Source organism: Xenopus tropicalis, chromosome 6, assembly GCF_000004195.4.
Source record: "Xenopus tropicalis strain Nigerian chromosome 6, UCB_Xtro_10.0, whole genome shotgun sequence".
Classification (NCBI taxonomy): Eukaryota; Metazoa; Chordata; class Amphibia; order Anura; family Pipidae; genus Xenopus; species Xenopus tropicalis.
The window spans coordinates 7,498,279-7,513,672 of NC_030682.2; the positions used below are offsets into that span (position 1 = coordinate 7,498,279).

Genomic DNA, 15,394 nt, shown 5'->3' on the forward strand with positions numbered 1-15,394 from the left:
TTGTACAGAGTTTACAAGTTAATAATCATGAAGTGCTACCCTCTGTACTGCAGCCAGAGCTATAACACCATGGCCTACCTGGCAGTGAAGCTAACAAGCAGGGCCTCCGTGCTGTCGGACATGTGCCTTCCATAGGCCTCGAGCCTCCCACAGGTGGGGGAGATGGAAAATATCTCCTGGTCATTTTGTCTCTTCCTCTTGTCTGCAAGAGAGGAAGGAAACAGAAATGTCTTGTAAATGTGACATAATAATAATAATAATAATGAAAGGGAGGCAATATGAGAGTGTACTGTAGCTTTATGGTTCTGTGGCCAATTAAGTGGCTTGTATTCCCCGTAGAGCGGCCCCATAACTGGCTTGTATTCCCCAAAGAGCGGCCCCATAACTGGCTTGTATTCCCCATAGAGCGGCCCAATAACTGGCTCGTATTCCCCATAGAGCGGCCCAATAACTGGCTCGTATTCCCCGTAGAGCGGCCCAATAACTGGCTCGTATTCCCCATAGAGCGGCCCAATAACTGGCTCGTATTCCCCGTAGAGCGGCCCAATAACTGGCTCGTATTCCCCATAGAGCGGCCAATAACTGGCTCGTATTCCCCGTAGAGCGGCCCAATAACTGGCTCGTATTCCCCATAGAGCGGCCCAATAACTGGCTCGTATTCCCCATAGAGCGGCCCAATAACTGGCTCGTATTCCCCATAGAGCGGCCCAATAACTGGCTCGTATTCTCCGTAGAGCGGCCCAATAACTGGCTCGTATTCCCCGTAGAGCGGCCCAATAACTGGCTCGTATTCCCCGTAGAGCGGCCCAATAACTGGCTCGTATTCCCCGTAGAGCGGCCCAATAACTGGCTCGTATTCCCCGTAGAGCGGCCCAATAACTGGCTCGTATTCCCCGTAGAGCGGCCCAATAACTGGCTCGTATTCCCCGTAGAGCGGCCCAATAACTGGCTCGTATTCCCCGTAGAGCGGCCCAATAACTGGCTCGTATTCCCCGTAGAGCGGCCCAATAACTGGCTCGTATTCCCCCGTAGAGCGGCCCAATAACTGGCTCCGTATTCCCCGTAGAGCGGCCCCAATAACTGGCTCGTATTCCCCGTAGAGCGGCCCAATAACTGGCTCGTATTCCCCGTAGAGCGGCCCAATAACTGGCTCGTATTCCCCGTAGAGCGGCCCAATAACTGGCTCGTATTCCCCATAGAGCGGCCCAATAACTGGCTCGTATTCCCCATAGAGCGGCCCAATAACTGGCTCGTATTCCCCATAGAGCGGCCCAATAACTGGCTCGTATTCCCCATAGAGCGGCCCAATAGGAACCCTGAGTCCCTCCCCAGCCAGATGCTATGGCTATAGCCAAATATATTACTATAAACATGCAGAGGAATAAAGGCAGGTTCGGGCACGTACCCAGCAATGCAGTCCAGTAACTTTTTGAGCCACTTGAGTTCATGAGTCGGACCTCTTGAGTCCTGGGCTGTCCCACAAAGCAGGTTCCGAAATCAAGCGTTTGGCAGGAGAGAGTAAGCGCAGGCAGGGAGAGGTGCGCCTCCAGGGGCACGTGCTGTGGGGAGGGAACGGGGCAGATTTACACTCATACATATTATACTGTTGCACCAAAGGGGAAACCTTAGGTGCCATCCAACAAGTGGCGAAGCACTAGGCGCCCAGTGCCAACCAGTGGCACAGCTTGGGGACAAGGGGTTTGTAAATCAGGGGTTACTTTCTACCCCAGTGACCCCCCCAACCCCCCGTACCACTCACCTGGGTGCTGTTGTTGCTGTACTCAATGACAAGCTGCTGGGTGAAATGAAGTTTCTTTTCCCCGTCCTGTGATTGGAGGAGCTGAACTCCAGGCTGCAACTGATTGGCTGGCAGATTCTGGTACGTCAGTAGTTCCAAAGTGGTGCAGAAGGACACTTTCACCTGCACAGTAGAACCCTGCTTAGTAGCTATATACCCAGGTCCCTGCCTGGTACCCAGAGAAATCTATAGGGCCCCTCCCTGGGCTACTAATGGCTGCCTGGTACCCAGATATATCTATAGGGCCCCTCCCTGGGCTACTAATGGCTGCCTGGTACCCAGATAAATCTATAGGTTCCCTCCCTGGGCTACTAATGGCTGCCTGGTACCCAAAAAAATCTATAGGGCCCCTCCCTGGGCTACTAATGGCTGGCTGGTACCCAGAGAAATCTATAGGTCCCCTCCCTGGGCTACTAATGGCTGCCTGGTACCCAGATAAATCTATAGGTCCCCTCCCTGGGCTACTAATGGCTGCCTGGTACCCAAAAAAATCTATAGGGCCCCTCCCTGGGCTACTAATGGCTGCCTGGTACCCAGATAAATATATAGGTCCCCTCCCTGGGCTACTGATGGCTGCCTGGTACCCAGAGAAATCTATAGGTCCCCTACCTGGGCTACTAATGGCTGCCTGGTACCCAGATAAATCTATAGGGCCCCTCCCTGGACTACTAATGGCTGCCTGGTAACCGGATAAATCTATAGGCCCCCTCCCTGGGCTACTAATGGTGGCCTGGTACCCAGATAAATCTATAGGTCCCCTCCCTGGGCTACTAATGGCGGCCTGGTACCCAGATAAATCTATAGGTCCCCTCCCTGGGCTACTAATGGCTGGCTGGTACCCAGATAAATCTATAGGGCCCCTCCCTGGGCTACTAATGGCTGGCTGGTACCCAGATAAATCTATAGGGCCCCTACCTGGGCTACTAATGGCTGCCTGCTACCCAGATAAATCTATAGGTCCCCTCCCTGGGCTACTAATGGCTGGCTGGTACCCAGATAAATCTATAGGGCGCCTCCCTGGGCTACTAATGGCTGCCTGGTACACAGATAAATCTATAGGTCCCCTCCCTGGGCTACTAATGGCTGGCTGGTACCCAGATAAATCTATAGGGCGCCTCCCTGGGCTACTAATGGCTGCCTGGTACACAGATAAATCTATAGGTCCCCTCCCTGGGCTACTAATGGCTGCCTGGTACACAGATAAATCTATAGGGCCCCTCCCTGTGCTACTAATGGCTGCCTGGTACCCAGATAAATCTATAGGGCCCCTCCCTGGGCTACTAATGGCGGCCTGGTACCCAGATGAATCTATAGGTCCCCTCCCTGGGCTACTAATGGCTGCCTGGTACCCAGATATAACTATAGGTCCCCTCCCTGGGCTACTAATGGCTGCCTGGTACCCAGATAAATCTATAGGTCCCCTCCCTGGGCTACTAATGGCTGCCTGGTACCCAGATATATCTATAGGTCCCCTCCCTGGGCTATTAATGGCTGCCTGGTACCCAGATAAATCTATAGGTCCCCTCCCTGGGCTACTAATGGCGGCCTGGTACCCAGATAAATCTATAGGTCCCCTCCCTGGGCTACTAATGGCTGGTACCTATACAAATCTATGGGTGTGTAGAGGATACTTTGCACTACAGTTGCACCCTACCGAGCCCATATAATAAAGAGGGAACCATTCTCTTACCAGAATGTTCTGCTGGGGGTGAAGCACAATGTCCTTTTCTTGCGCTTCGCGGTTCTGGGAGCTCTTCATGCTCCCGTTTGGGTCAGCAGCAGACGCTACAAAAGGCTTCGGTACCAGGAGGCGGAAGGACAGAGGCATCTCAGTGCAGTTTTTCAGCTTCAGGCTCTGAGTTGTTAGAAATTCAGTCAGGATCTGAAAGAGAAACCCCCAGATAGTGACAGCACCCTCACCCTGGGTGTGTGACTCCATTGTACCCAACCCCCGGATAGTGACAGCACCCTCACCCTGGGTGTGTGACTCCATTGTACCCAACCCCCGGATAGTGACAGCACCCTCACCCTGGGTGTGTGACTCCATTGTACCCAACCCCCGATAGTGACAGCACCCTCACCCTGGGTGTGTGACTCCATTGTACCCAACCCCCGGATAGTGACAGCACCCTCACCCTGGGTGTGTGACTCCATTGTACCCAACCCCCGGATAGTGACAGCACCCTCACCCTGGGTGTGTGACTCCATTGTACCCAACCCCCGGATAGTGACAGCACCCTCACCCTGGGTGTGTGACTCCATTGTACCCAACCCCCGGATAGTGACAGCACCCCTCACCCTGGGTGTGTGACTCCATTGTACCCAACCCCCGGATAGTGACAGCACCCCCACCCTGGGTGTGTGACTCCATTGTACCCAACCCCCGGATAGTGACAGCACCCTCACCCTGGGTGTGTGACTCCATTGTACCCAACCCCCGGATAGTGACAGCACCCTCACCCTGGGTGTGTGACTCCATTGTACCCAACCCCCGGATAGTGACAGCACCCTCACCCTGGGTGTGTGACTCCATTGTACCCAACCCCCGGATAGTGACAGCACCCCCACCCTGGGTGTGTGACTCCATTGTACCCAACCCCCGGATAGTGACAGCACCCTCACCCTGGGTGTGTGACTCCATTGTACCCAACCCCCGGATAGTGACAGCACCCTCCACCCTGGGTGTGTGACTCCATTGTACCCAACCCCCGGATAGTGACAGCACCCTTACCCTGGGTGTGTGACTCCATTGTACCCAACCCCCAGATAGTGACAGCACCCTCACCCTGGGTGTGTGACTCCATTGTACCCAACTCCCGGATAGTGACAGCACCCTCACCCTGGGTGTGTGACTCCATTGTACCCAACCCCCAGATAGTGACAGCACCCTCACCCTGGGAGTGTGACTCCATTGGTACCCAACTCCCGGATAGTGACAGCACCCTCACCCTGGGTGTGTGACTCCATTGTACCCAACCCCCGGATAGTGACAGCACCCTCACCCTGGGTGTGTGACTCCATTGTACCCAACCCCCGGATAGTGACAGCACCCTCACCCTGGGAGTGTGACTCCATTGTACCCAACCCCCGGATAGTGACAGCACCCTCACCCTGGGAGTGTGACTCCATTGTACCCAACCCCCGGATAGTGACAGCACCCTCACCCTGGGAGTGTGACTCCATTGTACCCAACCCCCGGATAGTGACAGCACCCTCACCCTGGGAGTGTGACTCCATTGTACCCAACCCCCGGATAGTGACAGCACCCCCACCCTGGGTGTGTGACTCCATTGTACCCAACCCCCGGATAGTGACAGCACCCCCACCCTGGGTGTGTGACTCCATTGTACCCAATCCCCGGATAGTGACAGCACCCTCACCCTGGGTGTGTGTCTCAATTGTACCCACCCCCGGATAGTGACAGCACCCCCACCCTGGGTGTGTGACTCCATTGTACCCAACCCCCGGATAGTGACAGCACCCTCACCCTGGGTGTGTGACTCTATGGTACCCAACCCCCGGATAGTGACAGCACCCTCACCCTGAGTGTGTGACTCCATTGTACCCAACTCCCGGATAGTGACAGCACCCTCACCCTGAGTGTGTGACTCCATTGTACCCAACCCCCGGATAGTGACAGCACCCTCACCCTGGGAGTGTGACTCCATTGTACCCAACCCCCGGATAGTGACAGCACCCTCACCCTGGGTGTGTGACTCCATTGTACCCAACCCCCGGATAGTGACAGCACCCTCACCCTGGGAGTGTGACTCCATTGTACCCAACTCCCGGATAGTGACAGCACCCTCACCATGGGTGTGTGACTCCATTGTACCCAACCCCGGATAGTGACAGCACCCCACCCTGGGTGTGTGACTCCATTGTACCCAACCCCCGGATAGTGACAGCACCCCCACCCTGGGTGTGTGACTCCATTGTACCCAACCCCCGGATAGTGACAGCACCCCCACCCTGGGTGTGTGACTCCATTGTACCCAACCCCCGGATAGTGACAGCACCCCCACCCTGGGTGTGTGACTCCATTGTACCCAACCCCCGGATAGTGACAGCACCCCCACCCTGGGTGTGTGACTTCATTGTACCCAACCCCCGGATAGTGACAGCACCCCCACCCTGGGTGTGTGACTCCATTGTACCCAATCCCCGGATAGTGACAGCACCCTCACCCTGGGTGTGTGACTCTATGGTACCCCAACCCCCGGATAGTGACAGCACCCTCACCCTGGGTGTGTGACTCCATTGTACCCAACCCCCGGATAGTGACAGCACCCTCACCCTGGGTGTGTGACTCCATTGTACCCAACCCCCGGATAGTGACAGCACCCTCACCCTGGGTGTGTGACTCCATTGTACCCAACCCCCGGATAGTGACAGCACCCTCACCCTGGGTGTATATCTCCATTGTACCCAACCCCCGGATAGTGACAGCACCCTCACCCTGGGTGTGTGACTCCATTGTACCCAGCTCCCGGATAGTGACAGCACCCTCACCCTGGGTGTATATCTCCATTGTACCCAACCCCCGGATAGTGACAGCACCCTCACCCTGGGTGTTTGACTCCATTGTACCCAACCCCCAGATAGTGACAGCACCCCCACCCTGGGTGTGTGACTCCATTGTACCCATCCCCCGGATAGTGACAGCACCCCCACCCTGGGTGCGTGACTCCATTGTACCCAACCCCCGGATAGTGACAGCACCCTCACCCTGGTGTGTGACTCCATTGTACCCAACCCCCGGATAGTGACAGCACCCTCACCCTGGGTGTGTGACTCCATTGTACCCAACCCCCGGATAGTGACAGCACCCTCACCCTGGGTGTGTGACTCCATTGTACCCAACCCCCGGATAGTGACAGCACCCTCACCCTGGGTGTGTGACTCCATTGTACCCAACCCCCGGATAGTGACAGCACCCTCACCCTGGGTGTGTGACTCCATTGTACCCAACCCCGGATAGTGACAGCACCCTCACCCTGGGTGTGTGACTCCATTGTACCCAGCTCCCGGATAGTGACAGCACCCTCACCCTGGGTGTATATCTCCATTGTACCCAACCCCCAGATAGTGACAGCACCCCCACCCTGGGTGTGTGACTCCATTGTACCCAACCCCGGATAGTGACAGCACCCTCACCCTGGGTGTGTGACTCCATTGTACCCAACCCCAGATAGTGACAGCACCCTCACCCTGGGTGTGTGACTCCATTGTACCCAACCCCCGGATAGTGACAGCACCCTCACCCTGGGGTGTGTGACTCCATTGTACCCAACCCCCGGATAGTGACAGCACCCTCACCTGGGTGTGTGACTCCATTGTACCCAACCCCCGGAATAGTGGACAGCACCTCACCCTGGGTGTGTGACTCCATTGTACCCAACCCCCAGATAGTGACAGCACCCTCACCCTGGGTGTGTGACTCCATTGTACCCAACCCCCGGATAGTGACAGCACCCTCACCCTGGGTGTGTGACTCCATTGTACCCAACCCCCGGATAGTGACAGCACCCCCACCCTGGGTGTGTGACTCCATTGTACCCAACCCCCGGATAGTGACAGCACCCTCACCCTGGGTGTGTGACTCCATTGTACCCAACCCCCGGATAGTGACAGCACCCTCACCCTGGGTGTGTACCCAACACATAGATGCTAGGCCCCATCAGCCAATGAATGGGCAGAGTTCTGCCTTTTGCTCCCACACTACTTCCTGTTACAGTTAGAGCTGCATCACTTCCTGTCAGCTGATCTCTGAGGGAGCACACAGCCCATCACTAAATGGCGGCTCGAAAGCAAAGGATCTAAAAGGGCTATATTTACTGATATATATATTCCAGTTTGGGGAGATTCTTTAATAGGCCACTTACATAATATAAACTGTCTGTGGGGGTATTCATTCTGGGGGTGTAGTTTCCCTTTAAATCCTGCCAGTGGAGAGTACAAAGCACCATGTATAGAGCCTATGAGGGGCAGCATCTCATAAACTGGCCTTGCCCCTATCCCCTGGCTCCATCCTCACTGCAGACTCACCTGTGCCGCCCTCATATCCGCTATCAGGTTGCTTGCCACCGAGTAAAACACCAGCCCTTCATCTTCATCCTCCATTTCTATAGTCAGCCTGTGGGGGGTGAGAAACCTGATTAAACCTGTTCTTCCCCGTATCTGCCACTGCTGCTCCTGGGAGCCAAGTATTTAATATTGATTTAAGGAGACAGTAGAAGAATGGGATGAGGCACTAGGCTGACCTGATAGGGAACTGAAGCCTGTCTGTGCTTGTGTGACTGCAGGGCTGTGATTGGCTCTCCCCCTCCTACTGTGCTTCTGACCGTTAGGACACGCCCACCCCTCATGTGAAACCCAGACAGGGACCTGAGAGGATCTATAGGGAGCTCCAATAAAGGGGCCATTGTTACAGATAGGGTTAATGTTTAGCCCAAAGGGAAACCAGCACCGGATATTATTCATAATTGCCTACAGGTTTAGGGGGTTTCCCATTTATCCTATATATACTTTCTATGATGTTTAATGCCCATTAAATCACAATTCAATATCTGGAGCTACAGCAGTAAATTCATTGGGCGCGGGAGGAGCTATTGCCCCACACTTACAGTGAAGGCTTCACGCAGGCTTGGAGCTCCATTCTGATTGGCTGCACTCCGTACCCTTGCAGGCGGCTCACTCTCCCGGGAACACACGTTGCAGCCTGAGGGGCAGAGAGAGAAATATATTATATTATCCTCACACAGGGAGCCTCCAGACTGGCGCCATTATCAGACCCGTAGGGGTATTTTACTTCACTCCTGAAATAATAAAGAAATCATTTTTAGTATGATGTAGACACTGATAGTCAGAGATCATTTGCAACTGGTCTTCATTTTTTATTTTGTGTGTTTTTTCCGTTGTTTAGCTTTGTGTTCATCGGTTCATTCAGTTTGGAATTTCAGCAGCTATTTGGTTGCTAGAGTCCTCTTTACCTTAGCAACCAGACAGTGGTTTAAATAAAAGCCAGGAATATAAATGGGAGAGGGGCTGAATAGAAAGATAAGTAATAAAAAGTAACAATAACAATAAAACTGGAGCCTCACAGAGCAATAGGTTTTTTGGCTGCCGGGGTCAGTGACCCCCATTTGAAAGCTGGAAAGGTGGAGAAGCTGAAGGGGAAATATATCCCCAAGTTCAATGAATGAGGCTTGTGCTGAACTTTCTTGTTTTAATGAAGATATATCTCTGTTTTTGTTATTTCTGCCCTAAACTTCCTGAGTTACAGACGTCTCCTTATCTGCAAACCCGAGACACAGGCGACAGGGATGGGGGGCAGTGCTCCTTTATACAGAGCTTTATACATTCTCCTGCGCCAGTGGGGGGAGCTAGTGAGAGGAAAAACAAAACAATAATCTGTCAATGCTTTATAATAATAAATAGACAATATTTAATGAACAGAACCTGTAGGTCCATTTACAAGCCCTCTTTATTCTGCTTATGTGGAGCCCAGGGGTATACTGTCCCTTTAGAACAAGGAAATTCCAATAATAATACTGGGGGTCATTTATAAACACTGGGCAAATCTGCACCTGGGCTGTAACTCATGGCGACCAATCAGATGATTGCTTTCACTGTTCAACCTGCAGCTGGCTGGAAAAATCTAACCACTGATTGGTTGCTAAGGGTTACTGTCCAGGTGCAAATTTGCCCAGTGTTTATAAATGAGCAAGAAATAGTACAGTTCTACTCATTCTGTGGGAATACCAGTGATCGGGATATTTACCTCATTATCCAAGCTCAAAAAGCCTAAAGCGAATCCATCACATTCGGTTTTACTGGTCGCCCCAGAGAGGTTTAAAGGGGTGAAAGAGACATGGATGGCGCTGCTGCCCCCTGCAGGAACAAGCTGCAAACACAGAGAGTTATTACCCATGGCCCAACCTACAAAGCCCATTGGCTGCCCCAAAACACAACTGCCGCCCCTTGTTCAGGACCCCCAGTTGAGGGAAACCCTTACCATCTGTCTTGGAGTGATGCAGTATGGGAAGTCTGATGGGACACCTTCATGAGGTCTCAGAATAACAGAAATTAAATTCTTCTCCTCTGTCCCTGTTGTTCTATTTGGGCTGATTTCTTCGTCTTTTTGTTCTGCAGCTTCAGTTTGTTCCAAATCTTTAACATACTGAAAAAAAAATCGATATATCATATAAATGGGTTGTTCAGCTTAACAATAACTTTTAGTATGATATAGAGAGTGCTATTCTGAGACAGTTTGCAATTGGTCTTCATTTTGTATTATTTGCGGCTTTTGAATTATTTAGCTTTTTGTTCAGCAGCTATCTGGTTGCTAGGGTCCGATTAAACTTAGCAACCAGGCAGTGATTTGAAGGGAAGACAGGAATATGAATAGAGGAGACCCTAAATAGAAAGATAAATAATAACAAGTAACAATAATAGTAATAAAACTGGAGCCTCACAGAGTAACAGTTTTTTGGCTGCCAGGGTCAGCGACCCCCATTTGAAAGCTGGAAAGAGGCAGAAGAGGAAGGCAAATAATACAAAAACTATGCAAAATAAAAAATGAAGACCAATTAAAAAGCTGCTAAGAATAGGCCATTCTATAACATACTAAAAGTTAACCTGAAGGTGAACCTCCCCTTTAGTTAACCCCTTGGCCATTTGGGGTTTGACTTATTTCACCGACTTACAGCGCTGGTTCTGCTAGGCACGGATGACCTGGTTCCGGCAGAGCTGGGGATCATGTCCCAGTTCACTGGCAAAGTCTCATTTTCAAGGTCCAAATGATCCACAACTATTTCATTGCCGTCAATGTCCTTCAGTGGAAAGGGGTCGCCGTAGAGGAGCACGAGGTCCAGGAGTTTGGGGTCACTTTGCTCCATATTGTACGTCTCCCAGTCAATGCGGATATCTATAATGTGCCGGTGACAGTGGTAAGTACCTCTGTGTGGCCCCCTATGTGTGTATAGTTACTGGTTACTAAGGCTTACCGTACGGACTGGGGTTATTGATCCGTAAGCAGCGCGAGATGGTGTCGCCGCCCGATAGCTGGCTTCCGAACCTTAGGGAAGGAATATTTATATACATTCACCCAACTGTAATATGTAACAAGTGCTAATCAGCAATGTAACTGGGATTGAATGGGCCCCACAGCAATAATCATTTTAGGCACCCCCTATACTGAAGCTCCTATGGGGCCCTATAGGTGTTACAGAGTGTATCTAACAGCTTAAACCAATGATGTTGTGGAATAAAAGTCAAATTATAATACACTAATCATTTCCCAGTAAGACTACTGGAACCTACTGGTGGTTGGTTCCCCCCTCACACCTACCATCTACTGCCTGAATGTTACCCCCTGGGGCTCTCAGTTTGCTTCACAGCCGACAGGACCAATATTGCTCTGTTCTTACTCCCTATAGCACCTGTGCCTATATCTTCTCCCTCCGGTCTTTGTATCCTGCTGACCATCATCTCCTGTCTTACTATGGCCTTTACTATTATCCAAAATGCTTTACCATATAGTATCCATATAGCATCCATACAGTATCCTTATAGTATCCATATAGTTTCTATACAATATTCATATAGTATCCATACAGTATCCTTATAGTATCTATACAGTATTCATATAGTATCCATATAGTATCTACAATATCCATATAGTATCTATACAGTATCCATATAGAATCTACAATATCCATATAGTATCTATACAGTATTCATATAGTATCCATATGGTATCTATACAGTATTCATATAGTATCCATATAATATCTATACAGTATTCATATAGTATCCATATAGTATCTACAATATCCATATAGTATCCATATAGTATCCATAGTATCCATATAGTATCTGTACAATATCCATATAGTATCCATATAGTATTCATATAGTATCCATATAGTATCTGTACAATATCCATATAGTATCCATATAGTAGCTATACAGTATTCATATAGTATCCATATAGTATCTGTACAATATCCATATAGTATCCATATAGTAGCTATACAGTATTCATATAGTATCCATATAGTATCTGTACAATATCCATATAGTATCCATATAGTATTCATATAGTATCCATATAGTATCTGTACAATATCCATATAGTATCCATATAGTAGCTATACAGTATTCATATAGTATCCATATAGTATCTGTACAATATCCATATAGTATCCATATAGTAGCTATACAGTATTCATATAGTATCCATACTGTATCCTTACAATATCCATAAAGTATTCATATAGTATCTGTACAGTATCCATATAGTATCCTTACAATAACCATACAGTATCCATATAGTAGGATAATGGGGGCTATACCTTATCACAGGCCCCTCCATCTGAAGGCCGGGCTTTGGTCCAGTCATCTGGAAGTAAAGAGGGGAACCTCGCACCGCCATCTTCATAGGAATAGACTTGGCAGTCAGGTCTCCAACCTAGTAACAAGGAAATAGACATTAGCCCAGGAAAAGGGGTGTTCCACCTTGTTCCAACTGTATTTTAGACAATTTTCTATTGGCCTTCATTTTGTATCACTGTTCCACTGCCCTCCACAGCTATCAGGTTGCTAGGGCTTATGTTGCTTAGTAACCAGGCTGCAGTTTGGAAGGCAGAATGGAAGATGAATAGGAGAAGGCCCCTACAAAAAGAACAGTAACCAGACAGCATATCCAATTAGAAGCAAGGGTGAGGCACATATATGGAACGCAAAAGAATAAAATATAAAGGCAAAGGGAATTAGCCCATTTACAGCATTCTAAACATTACTTTCCTACCTTAAACAACAATAAAAGTTAAACTTCCCCTTTAATACACAATAAACAAAAGATTATAATAACAATAAACGTGTTTCTGTTTTCTCCTATATGGCAGCGCCCTTACCTTACAGAGCAGCTCATCTGAGTATTCCCCCCACATGTTACTGTAGGCCGTCACCTCTATGGCAATCTGCTGGAAGCCTTCCAGGGTCCCACAACTGGGCCGAGGGACGAACGCCGCTCCCTTTCCATCTGACAGTAGCGCCCTCCGGAAATCTAAACAGGTGATAGAGTGTAGGTAAGGGGGCGGGGCATAAGGAGAGTGTAATATAGGTAGCTAGGCTCATAGGGGCTCATTTATCAACACTGGGCAAATTTGTCCATGGGCAGTAACCCATAGCAACCAATCAGTGGTTGGCTTTTTTCAGCCAACTGCATGTAGAACAATAAATGCAACAATTTCATTGGCTGCCATTGGTCCCTGCCCACGGGGAAATTTGCCCAGTGTTGATAAACGATCCCCATCCTGCTTTCTGGTGCAGGAATGTACTCAAGGAAGCAGTAAGGCATTTGGTGGGCTCAGTCGAGTTTCCCGATTCAAGTTTTTTTGTGCCGAAAAATCTCGAATTTGAGTTATGGTTTGAAAACTTGAATGTTTGATATTTATTAAGTGCAAAAAACCTGAAATATTGAATATAAAACTTTGCCATCTAAAAGCTTGCGAGTTTCTATAGAAGTCAGTGGGAGTCGTATTCGCAAACGTGAGTTTTTCAAACTCATAAACTCGAGATATTTGAGTTTTTTTATTTGCAAAAGTTTTATTGATTAATAAATAAGCGACCATTCGAAATGCGTGTTTATTTGATGTAAAAAAAACTCCAATTCACAAACAAACTGATAAATAAGCCCATAATTGTAGGTATTAGTATCACGATAGCTTTGGATATTCTGCTTGTTTAGGAACTCATCCAAGCCCCTCTTATAGGCACAGAATCTGCCCCCCAACATCCCCTGGCAGGGGGCATTCCCCAAATCTTCACTGCCCTCATTGTGAGCCCCCTCTTAGATCCTACTCTCCTATATAAATATTTTCTGACCATGCAACAAGCTGTACCCCTAAACTGCCCCGTATCAATCCTATATGACATTGGTTTCTGTACCTGCTTCAGCCTTGTTAGCCGCTTGCTCAGCAAATCGGGGGGCCCTTAGTAAGGCAGCTGGGGTACCACTGAAAGAGAATAATGTTACAGTTCAGATCTGCACTGGGTATGGAAATAATGTTCCAGAAAATCAGTAGAACATTTGTGCCTGAGTGAGAGTGTTTATAGTGATGCACGAGACTTACCTGCACCTCCCTAGGGCTTGCTGGGCATCCCCACCACAGAAGTAGGCGGCTTCCAGTGAGAAGGGGGCACTTATTGCAGACTGGTTGGTGAGAATCAGCTTCCTCTGCACTGTGTTATACAGGGGCACCTCCGATCCAAAATCCAGCAGCAGGTCCCGGGGGTCTACAGGGGCTGACTCATATGAACTAATGGAAATGACAATAGATTTCATCTTGCTATGGACGGCTCATTAAAGAAAGGAAGCCCAATAATCGAGTGGCGCCACCTACTGACACCTCTGTGATAGACTGCAGCTTCATTTAAAGGGGAAGTTCTCTTGTAGGCTGTTTCCCCTTCATGGGCACAGGCATTTGTTTAACTGAGATTTAATCCTTACCTCCCAGCTTCAGTGCAGAGCGAGTAGGTGATCTGTAGGCCTTGGGCCTTGGCCATTAGCCTCAGAGTAAGAGGTTCCTTCATGTCTTTAACTGTGCAGAGGAAAGCAATGTCGTACAGTTCATCCTGCACAAGGAATACATTGCTATGAGAACGGGTACAAGGCACACTGTGTCATTATTATCTATATTATTATATTTATCTTGTGTCACACAAGAGCTTACAATCTATCAACGTACTGTAGTATAAGATGTAAGGGTTATGTTCATCTCGGCCTCCTCGTTAGGTGCCAGTGTCCCGTTAGCCGGTGTAATGGTAGCAGCACATTGCATGGAGTGACTCCCTGTGAGCTGCAAAGTAATACTTATATTATTCCCATGTGTGGAAGCAGCAGTCGTGTCTTGCTTTACCCCCCTGCAAAGTGACAACAGGAATTATCCCCTTACCTCCCCCCAGCAGAACCTTGCAGGGAGCCTCCCCTGGTTGAGCATCTTAATAGACGACTGTCCTGGGACGCCCATATAAATGCCAGAGAATGCCAGGGTGCTGGAGAGCAGACGAACTTGGGGAAGCTGCACATCGGCTGTTACGGGGAGATAACTGAAATAAACCAAAGGCAGTTATTTTCCCTTTGAATTGCAGGTGTTCACATTGTATTTATTCAGATTTATTCCTGTTGCAGTATGGCCAAGCTATTCACTCACCTCCCTTCTCCATTCTCCACTTGAAACTCCAAAACGGTCTCCAGCCTCTGGCAAGTCAATGGCTGGAACATGAGCGCCAGTTTGGCTTGGCCCAGAGGCAGCAACTCCCCATTATTGGGCTCTATAAGGAACTGGGATTCCTGCACAGCATACAAAAAATATCATCGGTATATTTGCCAAAGACAATTTCTAGCCTAGGGAGCCCCTCCAATACTAGGAGCTCAGGCCCCCTACCCTAAAACCCACCCTAGGGACTCCATTTGCACTGATATTGTCAGGTAAATACAAAAGGTGGCAGAGAATTTCCACATAAGGACGAACATGGTAACATAGGCACAAAGTGGTCTCAGTATGGCTGCTCATAGCAACCAATCAC

At 49.2% G+C, this 15,394-nt stretch overlaps 1 protein-coding gene across 2 annotated transcripts in view; it reads right to left on the reverse strand.

The window, feature by feature from the left end:
* The window catches only part of dlec1 (DLEC1, cilia and flagella associated protein), a 36,806-nt gene that overhangs the window by 1,684 nt on the left and 19,728 nt on the right, over positions 1 to 15,394 (reverse strand). For both annotated transcript variants that reach the window (XM_031903858.1, XM_031903857.1), the window contains exons 21-38: positions 15,019 to 15,158; positions 14,761 to 14,914; positions 14,554 to 14,664; positions 14,316 to 14,440; positions 13,939 to 14,124; positions 13,754 to 13,821; positions 12,718 to 12,869; positions 12,157 to 12,272; positions 10,807 to 10,877; positions 10,507 to 10,727; positions 9,816 to 9,980; positions 9,582 to 9,704; positions 8,425 to 8,519; positions 7,847 to 7,934; positions 3,489 to 3,680; positions 1,760 to 1,921; positions 1,406 to 1,559; positions 79 to 202 (exon numbers count right to left, since the gene is read on the reverse strand). In XM_031903858.1, the coding sequence (XP_031759718.1) occupies positions 79 to 202; positions 1,406 to 1,559; positions 1,760 to 1,921; positions 3,489 to 3,680; positions 7,847 to 7,934; positions 8,425 to 8,519; positions 9,582 to 9,704; positions 9,816 to 9,980; positions 10,507 to 10,727; positions 10,807 to 10,877; positions 12,157 to 12,272; positions 12,718 to 12,869; positions 13,754 to 13,821; positions 13,939 to 14,124; positions 14,316 to 14,440; positions 14,554 to 14,664; positions 14,761 to 14,914; positions 15,019 to 15,158 (2,447 nt within the window). The remainder of the gene's footprint in view (positions 1 to 78; positions 203 to 1,405; positions 1,560 to 1,759; positions 1,922 to 3,488; positions 3,681 to 7,846; positions 7,935 to 8,424; positions 8,520 to 9,581; positions 9,705 to 9,815; positions 9,981 to 10,506; positions 10,728 to 10,806; positions 10,878 to 12,156; positions 12,273 to 12,717; positions 12,870 to 13,753; positions 13,822 to 13,938; positions 14,125 to 14,315; positions 14,441 to 14,553; positions 14,665 to 14,760; positions 14,915 to 15,018; positions 15,159 to 15,394) is intronic.